Source organism: Primulina huaijiensis, chromosome 14 (genome assembly GCF_012295235.1).
Source record: "Primulina huaijiensis isolate GDHJ02 chromosome 14, ASM1229523v2, whole genome shotgun sequence".
Classification (NCBI taxonomy): Eukaryota; Viridiplantae; Streptophyta; class Magnoliopsida; order Lamiales; family Gesneriaceae; genus Primulina; species Primulina huaijiensis.
In genome coordinates this window covers 882406-899464 of record NC_133319.1, presented here as the reverse complement: position 1 = coordinate 899464, position 17059 = coordinate 882406, and the positions used below count along the sequence as shown (strand labels likewise).

The window sequence follows — 17059 nt, the reverse complement described above, 5'->3', positions numbered from 1 at the left end:
TACAACACTTAAAATTTTTCTCTTACACGATTTTAGTTTCGATTTTGGGTAAATTTTTTCGCTTTAAATTTTAAATTTTTCTGTGTTAGTTAAAATCATGAATATTGTTAGCATGGTCAGATGAATATTGTTAGCATAGTCAAATTATAAGCATTTTTTTTAGATTTATTAAAAGTAATTTTTTTTATTTTAATGAAAATAATAGCGACGGACTTCATTAAGAAACTGTCGCTAAAATTAGCGACGGACTTCATGGTGATCTGTCGCTAATTTTAGCGACCGTTTATAAAACTATCGCTAATTGGCGACGGTTTGTTTAAAGTCTGTTGCTAATATTAGCGACGGATAACAAAAAATCGTCGCTAATGCATTAGCGACGATGTATTAAAACCGTCGCTAATTGAGCTACAACAACGGATAAAAACAGTTGTCGTTGAACGGACTTTCAACAACACTCTCAGTTACAACAGTTTTTAAAGGTCTACGACAACGGATAAAATCCGTTGTCGTTTAGCGTTTTTCTTGTAGTGGGTGAAGGTGGAGGTGGCGGCGGCGGGGGCGACGGAGGTGGAGGTGGTGGGGATGGTGGAGGTGGGGGTGATGGTGGCTGGGGGGAAGGTGGTGGTGGCGACGGAGGTGGAGGTGGTGGTGATGGGGGAGGTGGGGGTGATGGTGGAGGAGGCGATGGTGGCAGCGGCGGCGGCGAACGACGAGGAGGTGGAGATGGGGGCGGAGGTGAGCAAAATATGCCAAAAAAAGACAATGGTATGCAAGGTTTAGGAATGATTGTATTGTCTGCACTAGCACTACCTAATGCGGTGAAGAGCAATGTTAGAACCCATAACTTAGAGTTTTGTGAAGGTAGCCATTGCTGATGAATGGAAGAGGCAAATGTGGTCGATATTTATAGACTTCATTTGCTCTATTTTTTTTATTTAATTTTTCATTATAAATATATCTTTTTTCTATAAAGTCCGATGCTTTCATTTTCAACTCTTCTTTCTAAATAATATCCCTTAAATGATTTTAGACCTTTAAATGCTTCAGTTCACGTTATTTTCCCCAATAATACTGCTCCTTCCCAAACCTATCGATATTGTGTCTCGAAAACATTATACACACACAAGTACGTGTATGTACATGTGTTTATATACATGACTATATTTGATATGACACCAATTTTCAGAACAAACAATATAATTAGAATTTTAAATTGTCTGTCATGTGTTTCAACTCATAGAATAAAACATTTTTTTCACGTTAAGCATAAATTAAGCATCGTTCTCGAGTTCCAATATGTCATAAAAATATTAATGATGAGATAATTATATGGTTCAAATCAAAACTCTTAATTTATTAGAAAATAAAATGTTGATGAATCATTATAAAAACTTTTAATTTATTTCAAAAATATTTTTTATGGTGGCATAAACTAATTATATTTCATAATTTTAGAGTCTTAATTGTACGTACATAACTAAATGTTAAAACCAGAAGGAAAAAAAAATGAAATGAAAACAATTTATTTATTACGTACATTAAGCTGCATGATTGAAATAAGTAATTTTTTTTAAAAGAAAAAAATATATTAAAAGATTTGAAAATTTCTAAAATAGAGATAGTCAGCTGTTTCTCTCTTACTAAATAAGGGTATCCATAGTTTGTAGGTTTGGCAATGGCTATAGTACAATTGTGTACATATACATAAAGTCTTGGGAAGAGTAATATTTAGCAAAATCTATCAGAAACCTATAAAAAAGTTTATTTTAAAAGTTTGTGAATTGTCGAAATAATTTAATACATATGTCTTTTAATATTTTCTATTACAAAAGAGTAGAAGTCATGTCAAAATATTAGGAATATTAAGTTTCTTGTATTTTAAATAGTTATTTTAAACTTTTAATATAAAATAATGATTGTATTGGGGCATTCGTGCACGTAAATTAAAATCATATATATGAGAAAGATTATAAAATAATGGGAATATATTTTTCCTAAAACAAAATATTTCCGAGAATAAAAATCTAATTGCCCAACTTTTCATGTCCACGAATATCATATAATTATAACTTGTATTTTACCCATGCGATTTACAAAATATTATTTTATGTGATTAATTATAGAAATTAACAAATATTAATATTTTAATAATTATTAAAACGAATGATATAATATAATTAATATATTTAAAATCTAATTATTATTATATTAAAAATGTTTATATAATTAGAGATAACACTTAAATAAGGATAACAATCTTTTGCTGTTAAATTAATCTCTTTAGTTTGACTAAATAGAACGATTACTAATAAAAAAAATCTAAAAAATTTAATATATCATATATTATTTTGTCTATCAACATTTTAAACAATAAATAAATATTTTTCAAAAAATCATCATTTATTAGGTGAATACATTTTGATTAATATTTTAATTATTTTTGAGAGCATGTTAAAAAAAGCTATTTTGAAGTTCTAATTAATAATAATAATAATATCAATTTATGGACAATCAATATATTAAAATTCACGGTGCGGCTTCTTCATCCGCTATCTTTGCAACAACTTCTGATGTCCTGTGATTTCTGAAGCATGTCACCTTTTCAACAAGTCGAAGCCCAGCATTCTGTCTTCTAGCCAACTGTAAGGTTAAGCTACAGAGATAAGAATTATCAACAGTTTAAATTCTCAACTATGAGTCGAGTTGCTTCACTGAACTTTGATTTGGACTATTCAACATTATGAGTCCAAACAGAAGTTAAATTATTTATTTTGGTACGGTATCGATATATATCGTTTTATACGAAAAAAATACCTTATATTTTTTAAAAATTTAAATTTATTATTTAAAAATATTATATAATTTAAATTTATATATATTAATTTGGTATTTCGGTATATAACGAAAATTTCAAATTTTATACCGTTATCGTACCGAATATTTCGGTATCGGTACCATACCGTACCGAAAACTTCGATAAATTTGGTATTTTTTCGATACGATAACATCGATATACCGAAAATTCGGTATTTTTCTCCACCTCTACATGCATATAAATAATATATGATACAATAGTATATATAATAATTATAATATGATATGATAATACAATATATGTACATATAAGGGCGTGGCATTTAAATTTTTTTTACCTTTTCAGCCCCTGTCAAGGTCGGGGCAGCCATTTCTTTTTCCTTTTTTTTTTTAAAAAAAATATATATTTTCCCGGCCGCTGTCACAGGCATGCATTAAAAGTTTTGAATTTTTTGGGCAGGGAATACATAATTATTTTTCATTTTAGTTTTATAAGCCGCAAAAATATTACGATAGATTGATAAATGTTTTAGAAAAAGATAATATTCTGATAAAAATAACCCGCATTTCTAGTACATAATAAGATTAAATTCATAATTATAGTTACATAAGCAAACGAACATGTTCACTTAATTTCTAAAAAAATAGCTTATGCATCAGTACTCATCACCTTACGAACACAGAAAAAAGAGTGTGTGTTTGCGTGTCTTGAAAATTTCAAGAGATAAATTTACGGCATTAAACTAGATAACAATTGTTCCTAATTTTTAATAAAAAAGAAAATGACAAAAATTTGCAAAAATTTTTTTAAAAGAAAGAATTATCGTCAGATTTGAAATTTTTTAAATAGATATAGTCAACTGTTTCTCTTACCAATCAAGTTATAAGGATATTCATAGTTTGTATGTTTGGCAATGGCTATAGTATAATTGTATACATAAAAGCATAGTCTTAGGAATAATATTATACAGCTAAATTTATCGGCAACATATTAAATTTTAATTAAGAAGGTTGTAAATTGACGAAACTAATGCATGTAATACACTGGTTAAAAATAATAAACTACTAAAATTAAAGCAGCATCCAAATGCAACTATGCTCACCTTGGGCCTTGCAAGAATCCACAGCAAAAATAATAATAACAATAATATTGTTTATTTATAGTGAATGGTCCAATAAAATTTTCTCAAATGGAATAGAAGTGATCCGTGTATTGTTGTATTGCTTCCAATATCCACAACGATTTGGCATGGTGTACTTCTAAAGGGTGGGATTTTTTATTTTTTATTTTTTGTAACATATAATTTAATGTCACCGTTCGTAGATATATATTAGATAAATTCATAGATTAAACGCAATAGTCTGCAAATCACGTCAATCATATAAACAACAAAAGAAAAACTTTGTGTGACAGGCTCACTAAGAAAATATTGGTGAGAAATAGAACTTTTAACCAATTTGTCACAAATACACTTACGACACTAATTTGAAAACCTTATACTTCTAAAGTGTGGATTTTTGTTTCTATTTCATGTTGATTTACAAAGCGTGAGGAAGTTATAAGATGGGGTTAAGAATGGATGAATGTGAGACAAACAATTTTTAAATTAGGTTTATTATTATTATTTAACAAATAATCATATATACATATATTATATATTAATCCGTTATACTATCAACAATCTAGATAATAGTGATAAATTTAGTGTCTTGATTTAAGTTTTTTTTATTCTTAAATTGCAGTACGATTTTTCTTTAATTTTTTTAATTTTATTTTATATTTTAAATTGCATATGACATCTCATTAATTTTATTATTGTGATATTACTCTTAGTTGAATATAAATCAAATCAAAATTTTATACAACATCACGTGCATGAATCTGTTAGTATATATAACTAGAGATGCAAACGAGACGAGTCGAGACGAGCCGAGCCGAGCCGTATCAAACTCGAGCTCGACTCGTTGAAAGTATATATATGCTTGAGCTCAATCTTTTAGCTTTCATCATGAGGCTCGAGATCGGCTTGTTATAAAATTATTAAACTCGCGAATAACTGTAGCTCGACTATTAATAACTAGTTTATCGAGTCTGGCTCGAGCTCGGCTTGTTAAGCGTCTCATTTTCAAGCTCATTAAACAACATTATTTTCGAGCTCGTTTTGAGCTAGCCGAGCATTCTCATCAAAATGTCAAATAAGATATAAGAATTAATAGGGTGATTTCTCATTTTATAGTGTTTCAATAGCTTCTCTTATACTCAAATTTCGATGATGAAAATGTCGGCTATTATGGTATACTCAAGGTTCAACAAACTAGTCGAAATCGATCTCATGAATAGGTTCGCGAGATTACGATTCGAATATCCTTAAGCTCAAACTCGGTTCAATAAAATTATCGAGCTTGAGCTTAGCTCATTCAGTTTAGGGAACTATTTCGAACGAGTTTTTTTTTTTTTTACCGAATTTAGTTAGAAATAACTCTCGAACAACTTAGTTAGTTTACATCCTGGTAGAAACCATATGGAAAAATCTTGGTAATACGTAAATAAACCTGAAATTTAGTAAATCGTATGATAGAATATAGAAGTCAATAGGAACGACGTCGCTTTCTTCCGTTTGCCCATCTTTCCGATCCAACTCACAACTACAACGCACTTCCCGGGGTTGCTTCTGCGACACACACTGTACCTGACCCACACCCGTTTTAATACCTTGCTTAATTCCAAATCTATGCTCTTTCTTTCAGTTTCATTCGCCCATTATTGCCTAATAAACGTGTTTTTGTATGAGTTCTATTCTGGCTGATGAAGTAATCTGTGTAATGATATCTGTCTGGCTTTGGTAGCTGGTTTTTGGACGAGGTTTCTGGAATTGTGAGTTTTTTTTTAGTTTTATGGAGATGGAGAATCAGACGAAGACGTTTGATGAGCTGTCGATGGAGAGAAGCAAGAGTTTTGTGTCGGCATTACAGGTAAATCTCTTGCATTATTACTGTTATTATCATTTTTACTGGAAATATTGGATCGGATCTGGGTTCGCTTTGTGCTTGAGTTTAGTTTGACTTTATTTTGTCTTTTTCGCTTCTCAGTGGACAGAAGGAAAGTAAATTTGAGTAATAGTTCTGTGATTGGATTTGGCGTTGAGATATGTAAATTTCCTTTGATTGAGTTTGACTCTGTTCAATTTTTTTGGTCCCGGTATAGATTATTGCTTATTATTTTGGTTATTGCATGTCTGCTAACTGCGATGGGAAATTCGGACTTACGTAATCTGGAAGTGTGCAGTATTCTGTATCGCGTTAGTCGATTCAGATGATGATTTTGTTCAATTTCGGTGATAACATTTGTGCTTCTTTATGATATCGCGGTCTGTGTTTTTTATGCTCATGCATGGTTTCTATTAACTCACAATTTTCAAAACTTTGGCAAAGGGTTATTCATTGTTTTTCATCATATCATGTCTTTGCAGGAACTCAAGAACCTTCGACCTCAACTGCATTCTGCAGCAGAGTATTGCGAGAAGTCGTATCTCCACAGTGAGCAGAAGCAAATGTAAGACTTCAGGAGAATCATCTTATGTGATTTTTGCCAACTTTGTTTGAGGTCCTTCTGTTTAATCTACCCTCTCTATTGAGGGTAGAGAATGGAGAAATGGGGTGCTCTTATGATATTTAGTGAGAGATTACCTATTTCATTGGATGATCGTGTATGAGAACTTTTTAGGACCACAATATTATTCTTTTTGTCTTCCTCTTTTGTTCGGAAATAGGAATAATGTTACTTTGCCACATGAATTTACCTCTGTATTTTCTTGCCGTTTGTCAGGGTGCTGGATAATTTGAAGGACTATGCTGTAAGAGCTCTTGTCAATGCCATTGACCACCTTGGTACTGTTGCTTACAAGTTAAGTGATGTTTTGGAGCAACAGACATTAGAGATCTCGTCTATGGATCTGAAAGTTGCATGCCTAAATCAGGTAGCGTTTTTCTATCATGTGAGTGAAGATTTTACTAAAAGATGATCGATGCTGAAATATGTTTTTCTTTTTAAGCAACTTCTAACATGCCAAATGTACACGGATAAAGAAGGTCTTAGGCAGCAGCAGTTATTAGCTATCATTCCAAGGCATCACAAACATTACATTTTACCAAGTAAGATGAATGGTCGCTTTGGATACTGCTTGCTTTGTATAAGATTCAAGAGTCTCTCATCAAATTCTCTTTTTGTGGATGCTAATCTAGACTCTGTCAGCAAGAAGGTGCATTTCAGCCCACAGATACAGACAGATCCTAGGCAACCTATGCAAGCAAGAGGTCGCCTTTATCCTTCAGGTGGTTGATTTCAAAAGTGTTTTACTAATCTTGATTATATAGAGCTTGTAAAACAATGTTATGTCTTCAAATTGCCTGTTGATTTAGGTGCTTCTGCTGCGACTTCTCTCTCTTGGCATTTAGCATCAGAAACCAAATCAACCTTGAAAGGTTTTCCACGTGGTATTATGAGGTTAGTCCTTGAAGTTTCTTGTCATGGTTTTGGCTAAATGAAAATTCTCCTGTTTTTTATGAAGTTTGATCAAGCATGAAGGATATGTAATATTTTCCTGGCCTTGCAGCACCGAGGACTCAAAAACGAGTGGAAAAACATCTACTGCATTCAACTTGTCGGGTATTCATAAAACATATTTTCAGTTTTACTTTGAATCTGACTGAAATATGAGAGACTTTAATCTTTCAGTACTTATTTTGTGAAACTTGTTCTTTATCAAGTAGTTACGGATGAGAAAACCTGGATGAAATCCATGTCAGTTTCAACTGTGGCTATGCAAACACTTGGGGTTACACGGCGGGTAATGGCAGATCTCTATAGAAGTCATTCTTTTTTTCTTTCTTCTGTCAGTTCATTTGAATAATGGTAAATCATGAACTTCGGTGTTCTTGTTTAGCTTTTTGCTGATTTTGTCAAAAACTGTGAAACCAATGGAAGAAATTTCTTTTGCAGGAGTCTTTGGAGGGTTCCAAACCTTTATCTCAGTTTAGATCCTTCGACATTCCAAGGGAGAATGTACGCCCACGTGCACCTGGTCGTAGCAAGAGCGTACTTTCAGCTTTCTTTGCCAAGCCAAAGACCCAACAAAAGTTGAAGACTAATGCATGAATTCTAGGATAGCATCACACTCACTACGTATTTCACCATGTTGGTAGAAATTTGTTCATATTCCACGTGCTCCTGCGTCATTTCTTTGTCAAACATTGATTAATCTTTGTAACTTGTGGATTAATCAATAAACCATCACTTGAAATATGTTCGAGATTCTTTTGAGAATATAACTGTTCTTATCCATGCCATCTTTGGTTCTTCCTATCGCAGCTTTGACATGACACTGTTAGGGATGCTAACACAAAACAATCTTACGTGGCTTGGTGTATTTGATCTAGAAAGGGGAAGATCAAAAATAGTACGAGAGTTCTGAAAGAGGCTACAATTGAATCCTTTGGGGATAGGAGCTTCGCCCTCGGATGAGTCGAATCAACGGGTTAGGCAGGTAGTATGTGCACTTCCTGCGAGTTCAAGCTTTGTAAGGGAGAATCTGTGTTTGATAAGTACCAGGTTGGATCAATCCGACAACCGCTGTTGACTGGACCAGTGTTGAATTTTTCCATTTTCATAGATACTACGTTGCGTTATAGGGCCGATTTCAATTCGAAATTCTTGATTAGGCAGACATATGGTAATGGATTTATTTATTTATTTATTTTTGAGATGATGAAAAATTATAAAGTTAAATTTTCCGCCTTTCTATTTTTTAAATTAAAAGTTTAGCCAGAAAATGATTGTTTTTTCCACAAGGAAGATTATACATAAAATTTAAAATTAATCGCTTCAATTTATTCTAAATAGTAGAAATCTATATTAGCTAAGAATCCAACAAAACATAATGTTAAGATTTATTAATTCATGATTTTTTTATTGTGGCTTGAAAAAAAATTCATCTAACACTAAATATATATTTTTCAAAGTCTCATTTAAAAATAAAAAAAATTTGTTCGCCGTTTTTTAAAATTAAAAGCGCATTATATATATATATTTATTTATTTATTTAAAAGTGGAAATAAATCGCAGTATTTCAAGATGAGATAAATTGGTCTGGGCCAGTGAAAAGAAATGGTTTGGGCCTGACACTAAACTCGCCCAGTAACATAGATGCCGGACTCTCTTCTTCGTCCAACCAACTCTTCTTCACAAAAATCAGGGTTCCAAAAGATTGGGATCTCGAGATTTTTTCCAATTTTGAAGATATTAATCTCGAAAGTCTCCAGTTCTAACATCTTCTGAAAACCCTTTTTATTATCGTTAATTCCGTCTTTTCTGATTAATATAAAGATGGGAAAAGCGAAGAAAACCCCCAAATTTGCCGTAATGAAGAAAGTAATCTCCCGGAAAGCAATTAAACAGTAAGCTTCCATGTTTATATGCGTTTATTTGTCTATCACAGTAACGATTTCTCTGAGAATTAGTTTTAATGTACTTCATGTCACATTATTCAGTTACAGGGAGGAGGTCTTAAACCCTAATAAGAAAGACTTGAGCAAGGAAAAGCTCCCGAGAAATGTGTAAGTGCTTTATCTAATTTTTAAATGTTTTTATTTGTACGTTTTGTTCGGAAATTTTTGTTTAGAATTTTTGAGGTGGTGCGTTATTTTGACTGTAGGCCTCAGGTTTCATCAGCTCTTTTCTTCAAGCACAACACTGCTTTGGGTCCGCCATACAGAGTCTTAGTTGATACTAACTTCATTAATTTCTCTATCCAAAATAAGGTCAGAGCTACAAGTTATCTCTTTTTTTAATGCTAAATATATTTTCTGGATTACTGAGGATTTGGAGAGTTACCTGATTATGTGGTTAGATTCTTCTTTCCTGGAATGGTTATTTTGTACAGTAAGTGAATGATTTGGATGTTTGTTATTTGGATTCGACAAAGAAAAATATTGATAGGTTTTAGAGGTAATTTAGGGATCTTTTCCACTTCTATTCTTGGCTACTTGAGAGAATATCAATGGAGCATCAGAATTGCACAGTTAGATGTATTGCTTGGAGAATTAACATTACAGTCGTCATTTTTTATGTAGAGTCGCCTGTGTTAGTAGTCTACCGGCCATTTATGACATTTACAGTCACCATTTGTTTATCAAGAGTCGCCTGTGTTAGTGTGTTAGTAATCTACCGGCCATTTATGACATTTTGTTGAAGAATTGTGGTGCTTTACTATAGTTTTGATGAATTGATGTTCCAGTGTTGTAATGTCTAATAACATTGCCGGATGAAGGTAAATTCACTGATTCCAAATTAAAAGGCCCTGCTTGTACCTTTATGCATATCATGGGCATCTTATCAAGTTTCGCTTTCTATGGTGCGATTGTGCGTGCTACTGTACATCTGATTTAGGGGTTAATCGATGTGCTCATAAGAAAAGATAAAGGCTCGCATTGCAGTTCTTTCATTTGGTTTTGCTTTATCTGTATCTGTTATGCTGTCTGAAACCATGTTGCTGTTTATTTTCTTCTTTTTTTTTTTATGGGTTATTGGTCATTCCTATCCAATTTTATGTGTCTACACAGCTAATGTTATTTTGCCTATTTGTTGTATAGTAGTGCATATGAGCTTTTCCAGTATTTGCAGGTACTAGTATTATTGTGGTCATTGATCTCCTTGTTTACCTTCTCTTTGAATCTTATGCAGTTGGATTTGGAGAAAGGGATGATGGACTGCTTGTATGCAAAATGTAAGTTCTGACGAATAAGTTTCTTCTATTTGATGCATGTTGTTCGTCTGGTTCACGCACCCATCGTATAGGAAAGTTGTTCTTCTTCTTGCTAGTAAATTAGTTGTAGGTTTATATCTGATAAAAAGAATGTCTATTTATTTTAGCATACTAAGAATGCGATTTGAATTTGCAGTCATATGATTTTGTTGCTTTTAATTAAAGCTCCTCTTTTGTACTATTATAGAAAATGATGTAATCATATTTCTGGCTTGCTCTATCCTTTTGTTTTACTTGTTATGTTGAGACTTCCAAGTCAGTATTTCACTCTTGATCATAGGTACTCCTTGTATCACGGACTGTGTTATGGCTGAGCTTGAAAAGTTGGGTCAAAAATACAGAGTTGCGCTGAGGCATGTACTTCACTTTCCCATTTGCTATTCTAAGGCTATGCATATAATTTGACTCAAAAAGGCATGTTATCAAGACAGAGAGCAATTATTTTTTTACGGTTTGCATAGAAAGTAAAATATTTAATCCATAAACAAATGTTATTTCATACAAAGTGATTTCGTTGTAGAGTAAAGATGAGCATTTTTTGTATTCCTTATTGTTTTCTTAATTACATTTTGCTTTTTTTCTTTCTTTCATCAACAGAATTGCCAAGGATCCTCGATTTGAAAGGCTTCCGTGTACTCACAAGGGAACTTATGCTGATGATTGCCTTGTTGATAGGGTTACACAGGTAGAACTGACTTTAATTGATTCTGTAATGTGCTTTCACTGCAAACAATTTAATCTACTCTCATGATACCAATGTGACAGCACAAATGCTACATTGTTGCAACTTGTGATCGAGATTTGAAAAGGAGAATACGGAAGGTTAGCTGAATTCTTGCATCTATGTTTTGATTACCATCTCCTTGTATCATTTTGTCGGTCATGTTTACATCAAATTAATTTTTTTTTTATTGTAAGATACCTGGTGTACCAATCATGTATATCACGAAGCACAGGTACTCCATCGAACGGCTACCCGAAGCAACAATCGGTGGAGGTAGGATCGAACATTGAGAATACATCTCTTTTATTCATTACACATTTTCATTTCGATTGATGTACTCATATATTTGAATATTTTGTTTGTATCTGCTGTGTGTTTGGGTTAAATGCAGCTCCACGATACTGATTCATGACTGATGTTTGGAAGTCAGAAGTATACGGTACTACTTGATGTGAACAAGTAGGAGCTTCACAGCTGTCTGGGAAATTGTCATTTAAGGTGGCATTTGTTTGAACTCTGCTGATTTCAACAGTTTAAAAGAATTGTAATTCTTATAAAATTTATAATATGATGATGTAGCTCCTTGAACAAACGAGCTCCTTGAATTTTTATGGTCGAGAACAGATAAATTATCATTTCGTTTCATTCTATAATATTGGCAGAAGTTAAAGACAATCTTTGTACGTTGGACTTGACAGAGACCCTACCAGAAATCGGGAAAACCATAAAAAGGTCACAACTGTAATCGAGTTTCTGTCACAAGGTGTTCGCTTTGTTTTCCCCCAATAAATATGAGAGAAAATGAGTTAGATCCACAGAAGATGCCAGAAGCAGTTTGCAATTCAAACCGAATCAGAATTTCTACTTTTTTTAATCTAGGCAAAAATTGGTGTGAGACGGTTTCATGAATCGTATTTTGTGAGACAGATCTCTTATTTGGGTCATACATGAAAAAATATTACTTTTTATGCTAAGAGTATTATTTTTTATTGTGAATATCGGTAGAGTTGATCCGTCTTATAGATAAATATCCGTCAGACCGTGTCACAAAAGACCTACTCTTTAATCTAATATGGTTTTTTTTAATTACAACTCACGCGGGGAGGGGGGATCGAACCCGGGGAAACCGGCTATTCCGACATGGAGTGAGACCACTGGGTTACAAACCCGGTCTCAATCTAATATGGGTTTATATGTGCTAATTTATAAAAAGAGTAAGTCTTTTATGAGACGGTTTCATGGATCTTTACTTGTGAGACGGGTCAACTCTACCGATATTCACAATAAAAAATAATACTCTTAGCATAAAAATTAATATTTTTTCATGGATGACTCAAATAAAATATCCGTATCACAAAATACGACTCGTGAAATCGTTTCACACAAGTTTTTTTCCTTCTAAAAAATATGGGTTTATGCTATAGGAATAATCATCATCTAAAAATGATATTTTTTGTTATTTTTAAATTAATAACTTGCATCTATTTTTTATTATTAATGATATAATCATGTGAAAATTACAAATATATATAAATAAATATTTTTAAAAAAATTAAAATTTTTAAAAATTTAGTAAGATATGTGGGTTATAAATAAGTTGTAAGTTTACGGGTTTTTATAATATTGTTTTATTAAATAAAAATTTAATGTTTTTGTAATTTGATATCAGTATTTTTGGACTTTGGTACTAAAAAAATGTGATCAAGACAACCAAAACTAGTAATGTAAGGCCGTGTTTTATACTACAAAATATATAATAATAACAATATAAGTATAGTGTGTGTATATATATAATTTTCGAGTCTTTGAAATTATAATATTAAAGACTTAGAAATTCTGGAAGAAATGGGAAGAACAAGTTGATTTTTACACTTCATTTTTTGTTATTTATAAATAAGTTTGACACATATTTTACACATAAAATGAAATATAAGTAACATAAAATAGAGTTTATAAATATAAAATGGGGGGGAAAATGATGTTAAATCATCGTTAAGTTTTAACGAAAACGCGACTGATGGTTCTGTTTTGGTTTCATCTTTTATACTCTGGGCTCGATTTTCTAAGTCCATAGAATAGAAGTTCGGCCCAACAGTTCATTTTAATTAGAAAAGTCCAAAACTTATCCCATATCCCAAGGGTCTATATGTTAGTGATTTTACAACTAAGCCCAAAACCTGAGCTTTTTACTAATTAGTCTCATTTCTTCTTCACCCTGGTTCTCTACAATCCGGTTCTTGATGGAAAATTAGCAAAAGGCCCTGATTTGTAGAGACAAGAGAGAAATTATGGAGCCGCAGATTTTGGAGATTTGGTAAATATTGAAAATTAGTGTGATGATGTATGTAATGATGTATTTATTTTTGAATTATTACTAAAAAAATTCTATAAACATGTATCTCAATTTGTGAAAAAAATACAATTGAATGTAGAAAATTTTATAAAAATATATATTTTATTATATTTTGTGAGTTTAAGATTTTAATTTTTTACGATAATTTTTTTTTAACCATATATACATATTTATTTTTTTAGACTAAAGTGAAAAAGAAAGAGTAAAGTGATATGTCAAGATAGGACGTTGGATGACACATAATTGGGTGAAGTACACAGTACACATCTCCTCCTATGCCAAAATTTTAGTATGAATAAGCAAATTAAATCAGCCTCCAAATGATTCTGTCTTCCACCATCATTAATTGTTTATCATCTAATTGTTTGTTAGGTCACCGACAGTTCATAGATTTGTTTATTGAATTAAATAAGTATATTGTGATAATAGTATGTTGAAAATCAATGAAATTTTTTTCTAAGACCTCGAGTTTGAGATGATGATTTTTTTTAAAAAAAAAATTAATGAAATTTTAATGATCGAACCTTGTATATTGCATAAATCATGATACAACAAAATTTTCTAAATAAAATGTTTGAAAGAAATTTAAGTCACAATAAGTTAAATTATAAATTGAAAATTTTTAATTGTTAATGTAATTTAATAGTGATACGTGGGCATGGTTTTGAACTTGAAACCACTTACTTGTATCGATTGGAATTTTAAACTTATCCAATAGGAAATTGTTAAAAATGATATCTGAGTGGATGAATGTCTCGCAGACCCCGCAAATCACAATCACCAATAGCACGCCACTATCTATACTTATATAACTCACTCACTCAAAACTTGAGGTCATATTCCAACAAATTATATTAGTAGTTTCGAATTGGTTCTAAGTCTAAAATCATAAAGAAGACCGTTAGAAGGGGTCGGGAGGATGTCCCGACGTAGTCCTTTCGACGCTGAAGTCAAAGAACGAAAATATAAGTGGAGAGCAGCTAAGGATGCTGCTGAAAAACAATATAGTGAGTCAATAAATTAGACACCGAAACCTAGTATTTATAGGAGAATATTTAGACTCGTGAGTAGCCTCCACCTTAGCTGGAGATGGGTCAGAAGTCTCAAATATGGTTTGAGCCTAATCTTAATGGGCTCATCTATAGAGTATCAATAAACATATATGTATAAATATATAAGGAAAGTTGATGATTGTATATCAATAAAAATTGGAAAAATTAATAGAATAAAAAAACATTAAATAAGAGCTTATTCCCTGAAAAAACACAACGAAATAAAGAAAACATACTTAGCATTAATTCTCAAATAAATTAAAAGGAAAATAAAAAGATTTAGATTGGACGGCATATTCCTCGAGGTTCTTCATCTTCTTATATTCTCCTTGTTGATATTTTTTATGGGGACCGCCTAATGATCCCTAAAGTTAATAATATTAAACGACAATATATCAAATTAACTTGAAAAATTAATGCCACTCCGAAATCTGATAACGATCATCTAGATTTTTATCTAATCTGTCCAAATCTATCGACGTACGTAGATGACGGGAGCCATCGAAATACTGACAATTAAATTGCTGTTTTTGAACAAACAAACAAATTAAAATTTTGATTAAAATAATATTTGTTGNAGCTGGAGACAGGCTAGCAAAATAGACTAAACACACAAATAATTTCACCTACCTACTTAGTTAGTTAGTCACTTTTTTATTTTATTAATTAAAAATTTAACATGTAAATTTTATGTCATGCAAAGTCAAAATTATCATAGTAACTGATTTTTTAGATTATAAAAATAAACAATTTTAACAATAAAAATTATATTTTATAAATCTAATTATATGTAACCAGCAAGCAGAGGAAACTGAGTGGATGTAGCCGAAGAGTTTGATGGAGATCATGCTTTAATGCAATAGAGTTGCTTCAGCAGCAGGTTTAATATTTTATAGGGTAACAGAGGTTATTAATATATATTTATTCTCATTAATTTCAAATCGAGTACTAATTTTGTTTTCATATGTTTTGCAAATTATTTTTCTTGGTTTTTAAAATTTGGATGTCATATAGTAGTTATGTTTAATCGAGCATGCCATAGCTCTCCTTTGCCCACAACGATTATAATAAAAATAAAAAGTTCAAAATAATCAAATATCGAGACGTCGCACATCCTTTGTGTTTCCACATTTTCTATAACGAAAATTTGTATTGTTTTATTTTATATATTTATTTATTTGAGATGAGATATTAATTTCTCATGTTCTCAAATTTTAAGTTTCCGATATTACGTTGATGTTGTATTGATATGATGTCGATATTTAACATTTTTTATAATAAAAAAGATTAAAATTATCAAAATAAAAAAAATATTAGACCAATATGAAAATTTGATAATATATAATACATACGATGTTGTCCCACACGAGACTAGATATTCAATTATTGCATCGAAAGTAAACTTGAGGTGGACAGAGGTTAGGTAAAGCGTGTCTATTGGACGAAATGGCATTAATTAACTAACAAATAATGGACTCCAATTCGCTAAACCAAAAAGGATCCAGCGCATCATTGTCCACGTTAGGGATGGGTACGGTATGGTATATCCTATCAACTACGATACTGTATATCGTACCGTAAATATCGATATGAAAAAATCTATATCGATACCGATACCGAAAATTCGGTATACCGAATTTTCGATATGAAAAAGTTCATACGGGATATCGTATCGACACCGAAAAAATGTTGGTATACCGACATTTTTTCGGTATACCGAACTTAAATTTTAAAAAAAATAAAAAAAAATTATTTTCGGTATTTCAGTATATACCGAAATACCGAAAAAAAAATTTTACTTACCGATACCGATACCGAAATTTTCGGTATATTGATTTTTTCGATAATTTCGGTATTTTTTCGGTACGATATTTCGATATTTCGATATTTCGGTATATTTTCCCAGCCCTAGTCTACGTTGCCAAAAGGAAATTTTTATGCAGTTTATCTTTTAAAAAAATTATATATAATATTTTTAAATTTAAGATGTGAAATCCCCTTTTCCTATTTCATCCCAGCTAGCTTCGTCTAGAAAATAAATGAGCAAACAAAGTAAAGAGGAAGAGAAAGAGGAGGAGAAGAAACAGGGAAGAGGCATCAGTATTGTATTGTATTTAATTGTGTTGTGTTGTGTTGTGTTGTGTTGATGAGTTAGACAGCATTCATTATTTTGCCATTTGATTATTATTATTATTTTTTTGTATTTCGTTTCATCCCATTTTTCTAGAAATCGAGTAAAATAATAATGTAAAATGTTGTGTTTTTGACATTCCACCCATTGAAAAAAAAAATTGAA

The 17059-nt window shown here is 31.6% G+C and overlaps 2 protein-coding genes across 3 annotated transcripts; both read left to right on the top strand.

The window, feature by feature from the left end:
* Positions 1-5378: 5378 nt before the first annotated feature.
* On the top strand, positions 5379-8160 carry LOC140956607 (protein ABIL1-like). 2 transcript variants are annotated; one of them, XM_073413418.1, is made up of 9 exons: positions 5379-5787; positions 6285-6367; positions 6641-6791; positions 6867-6966; positions 7057-7146; positions 7234-7318; positions 7428-7480; positions 7582-7661; positions 7814-8160. In XM_073413418.1, exons 1-9 carry the CDS (start codon positions 5710-5712, stop codon positions 7967-7969), a joined length of 876 nt encoding a protein of 291 aa, XP_073269519.1. In that variant the 5' UTR covers positions 5379-5709; the 3' UTR covers positions 7970-8160. The 2 variants fall into 2 exon arrangements, with proteins under 2 accessions (XP_073269519.1, XP_073269520.1); XM_073413419.1 differs by having other exon boundaries at positions 5381-5787; positions 7585-7661.
* An 854-nt stretch (positions 8161-9014) lies between these two features.
* LOC140956909 (uncharacterized) lies at positions 9015-12036 on the top strand. The gene is made up of 9 exons (XM_073413848.1): positions 9015-9267; positions 9361-9426; positions 9525-9630; positions 10553-10595; positions 10915-10987; positions 11232-11319; positions 11400-11456; positions 11553-11631; positions 11750-12036. The coding sequence occupies exons 1-9, from the start codon at positions 9197-9199 to the stop codon at positions 11761-11763; spliced, it is 597 nt and encodes a 198-aa protein (XP_073269949.1). The 5' UTR covers positions 9015-9196; the 3' UTR covers positions 11764-12036.
* The last annotated feature ends 5023 nt before the right edge of the window (positions 12037-17059 follow it).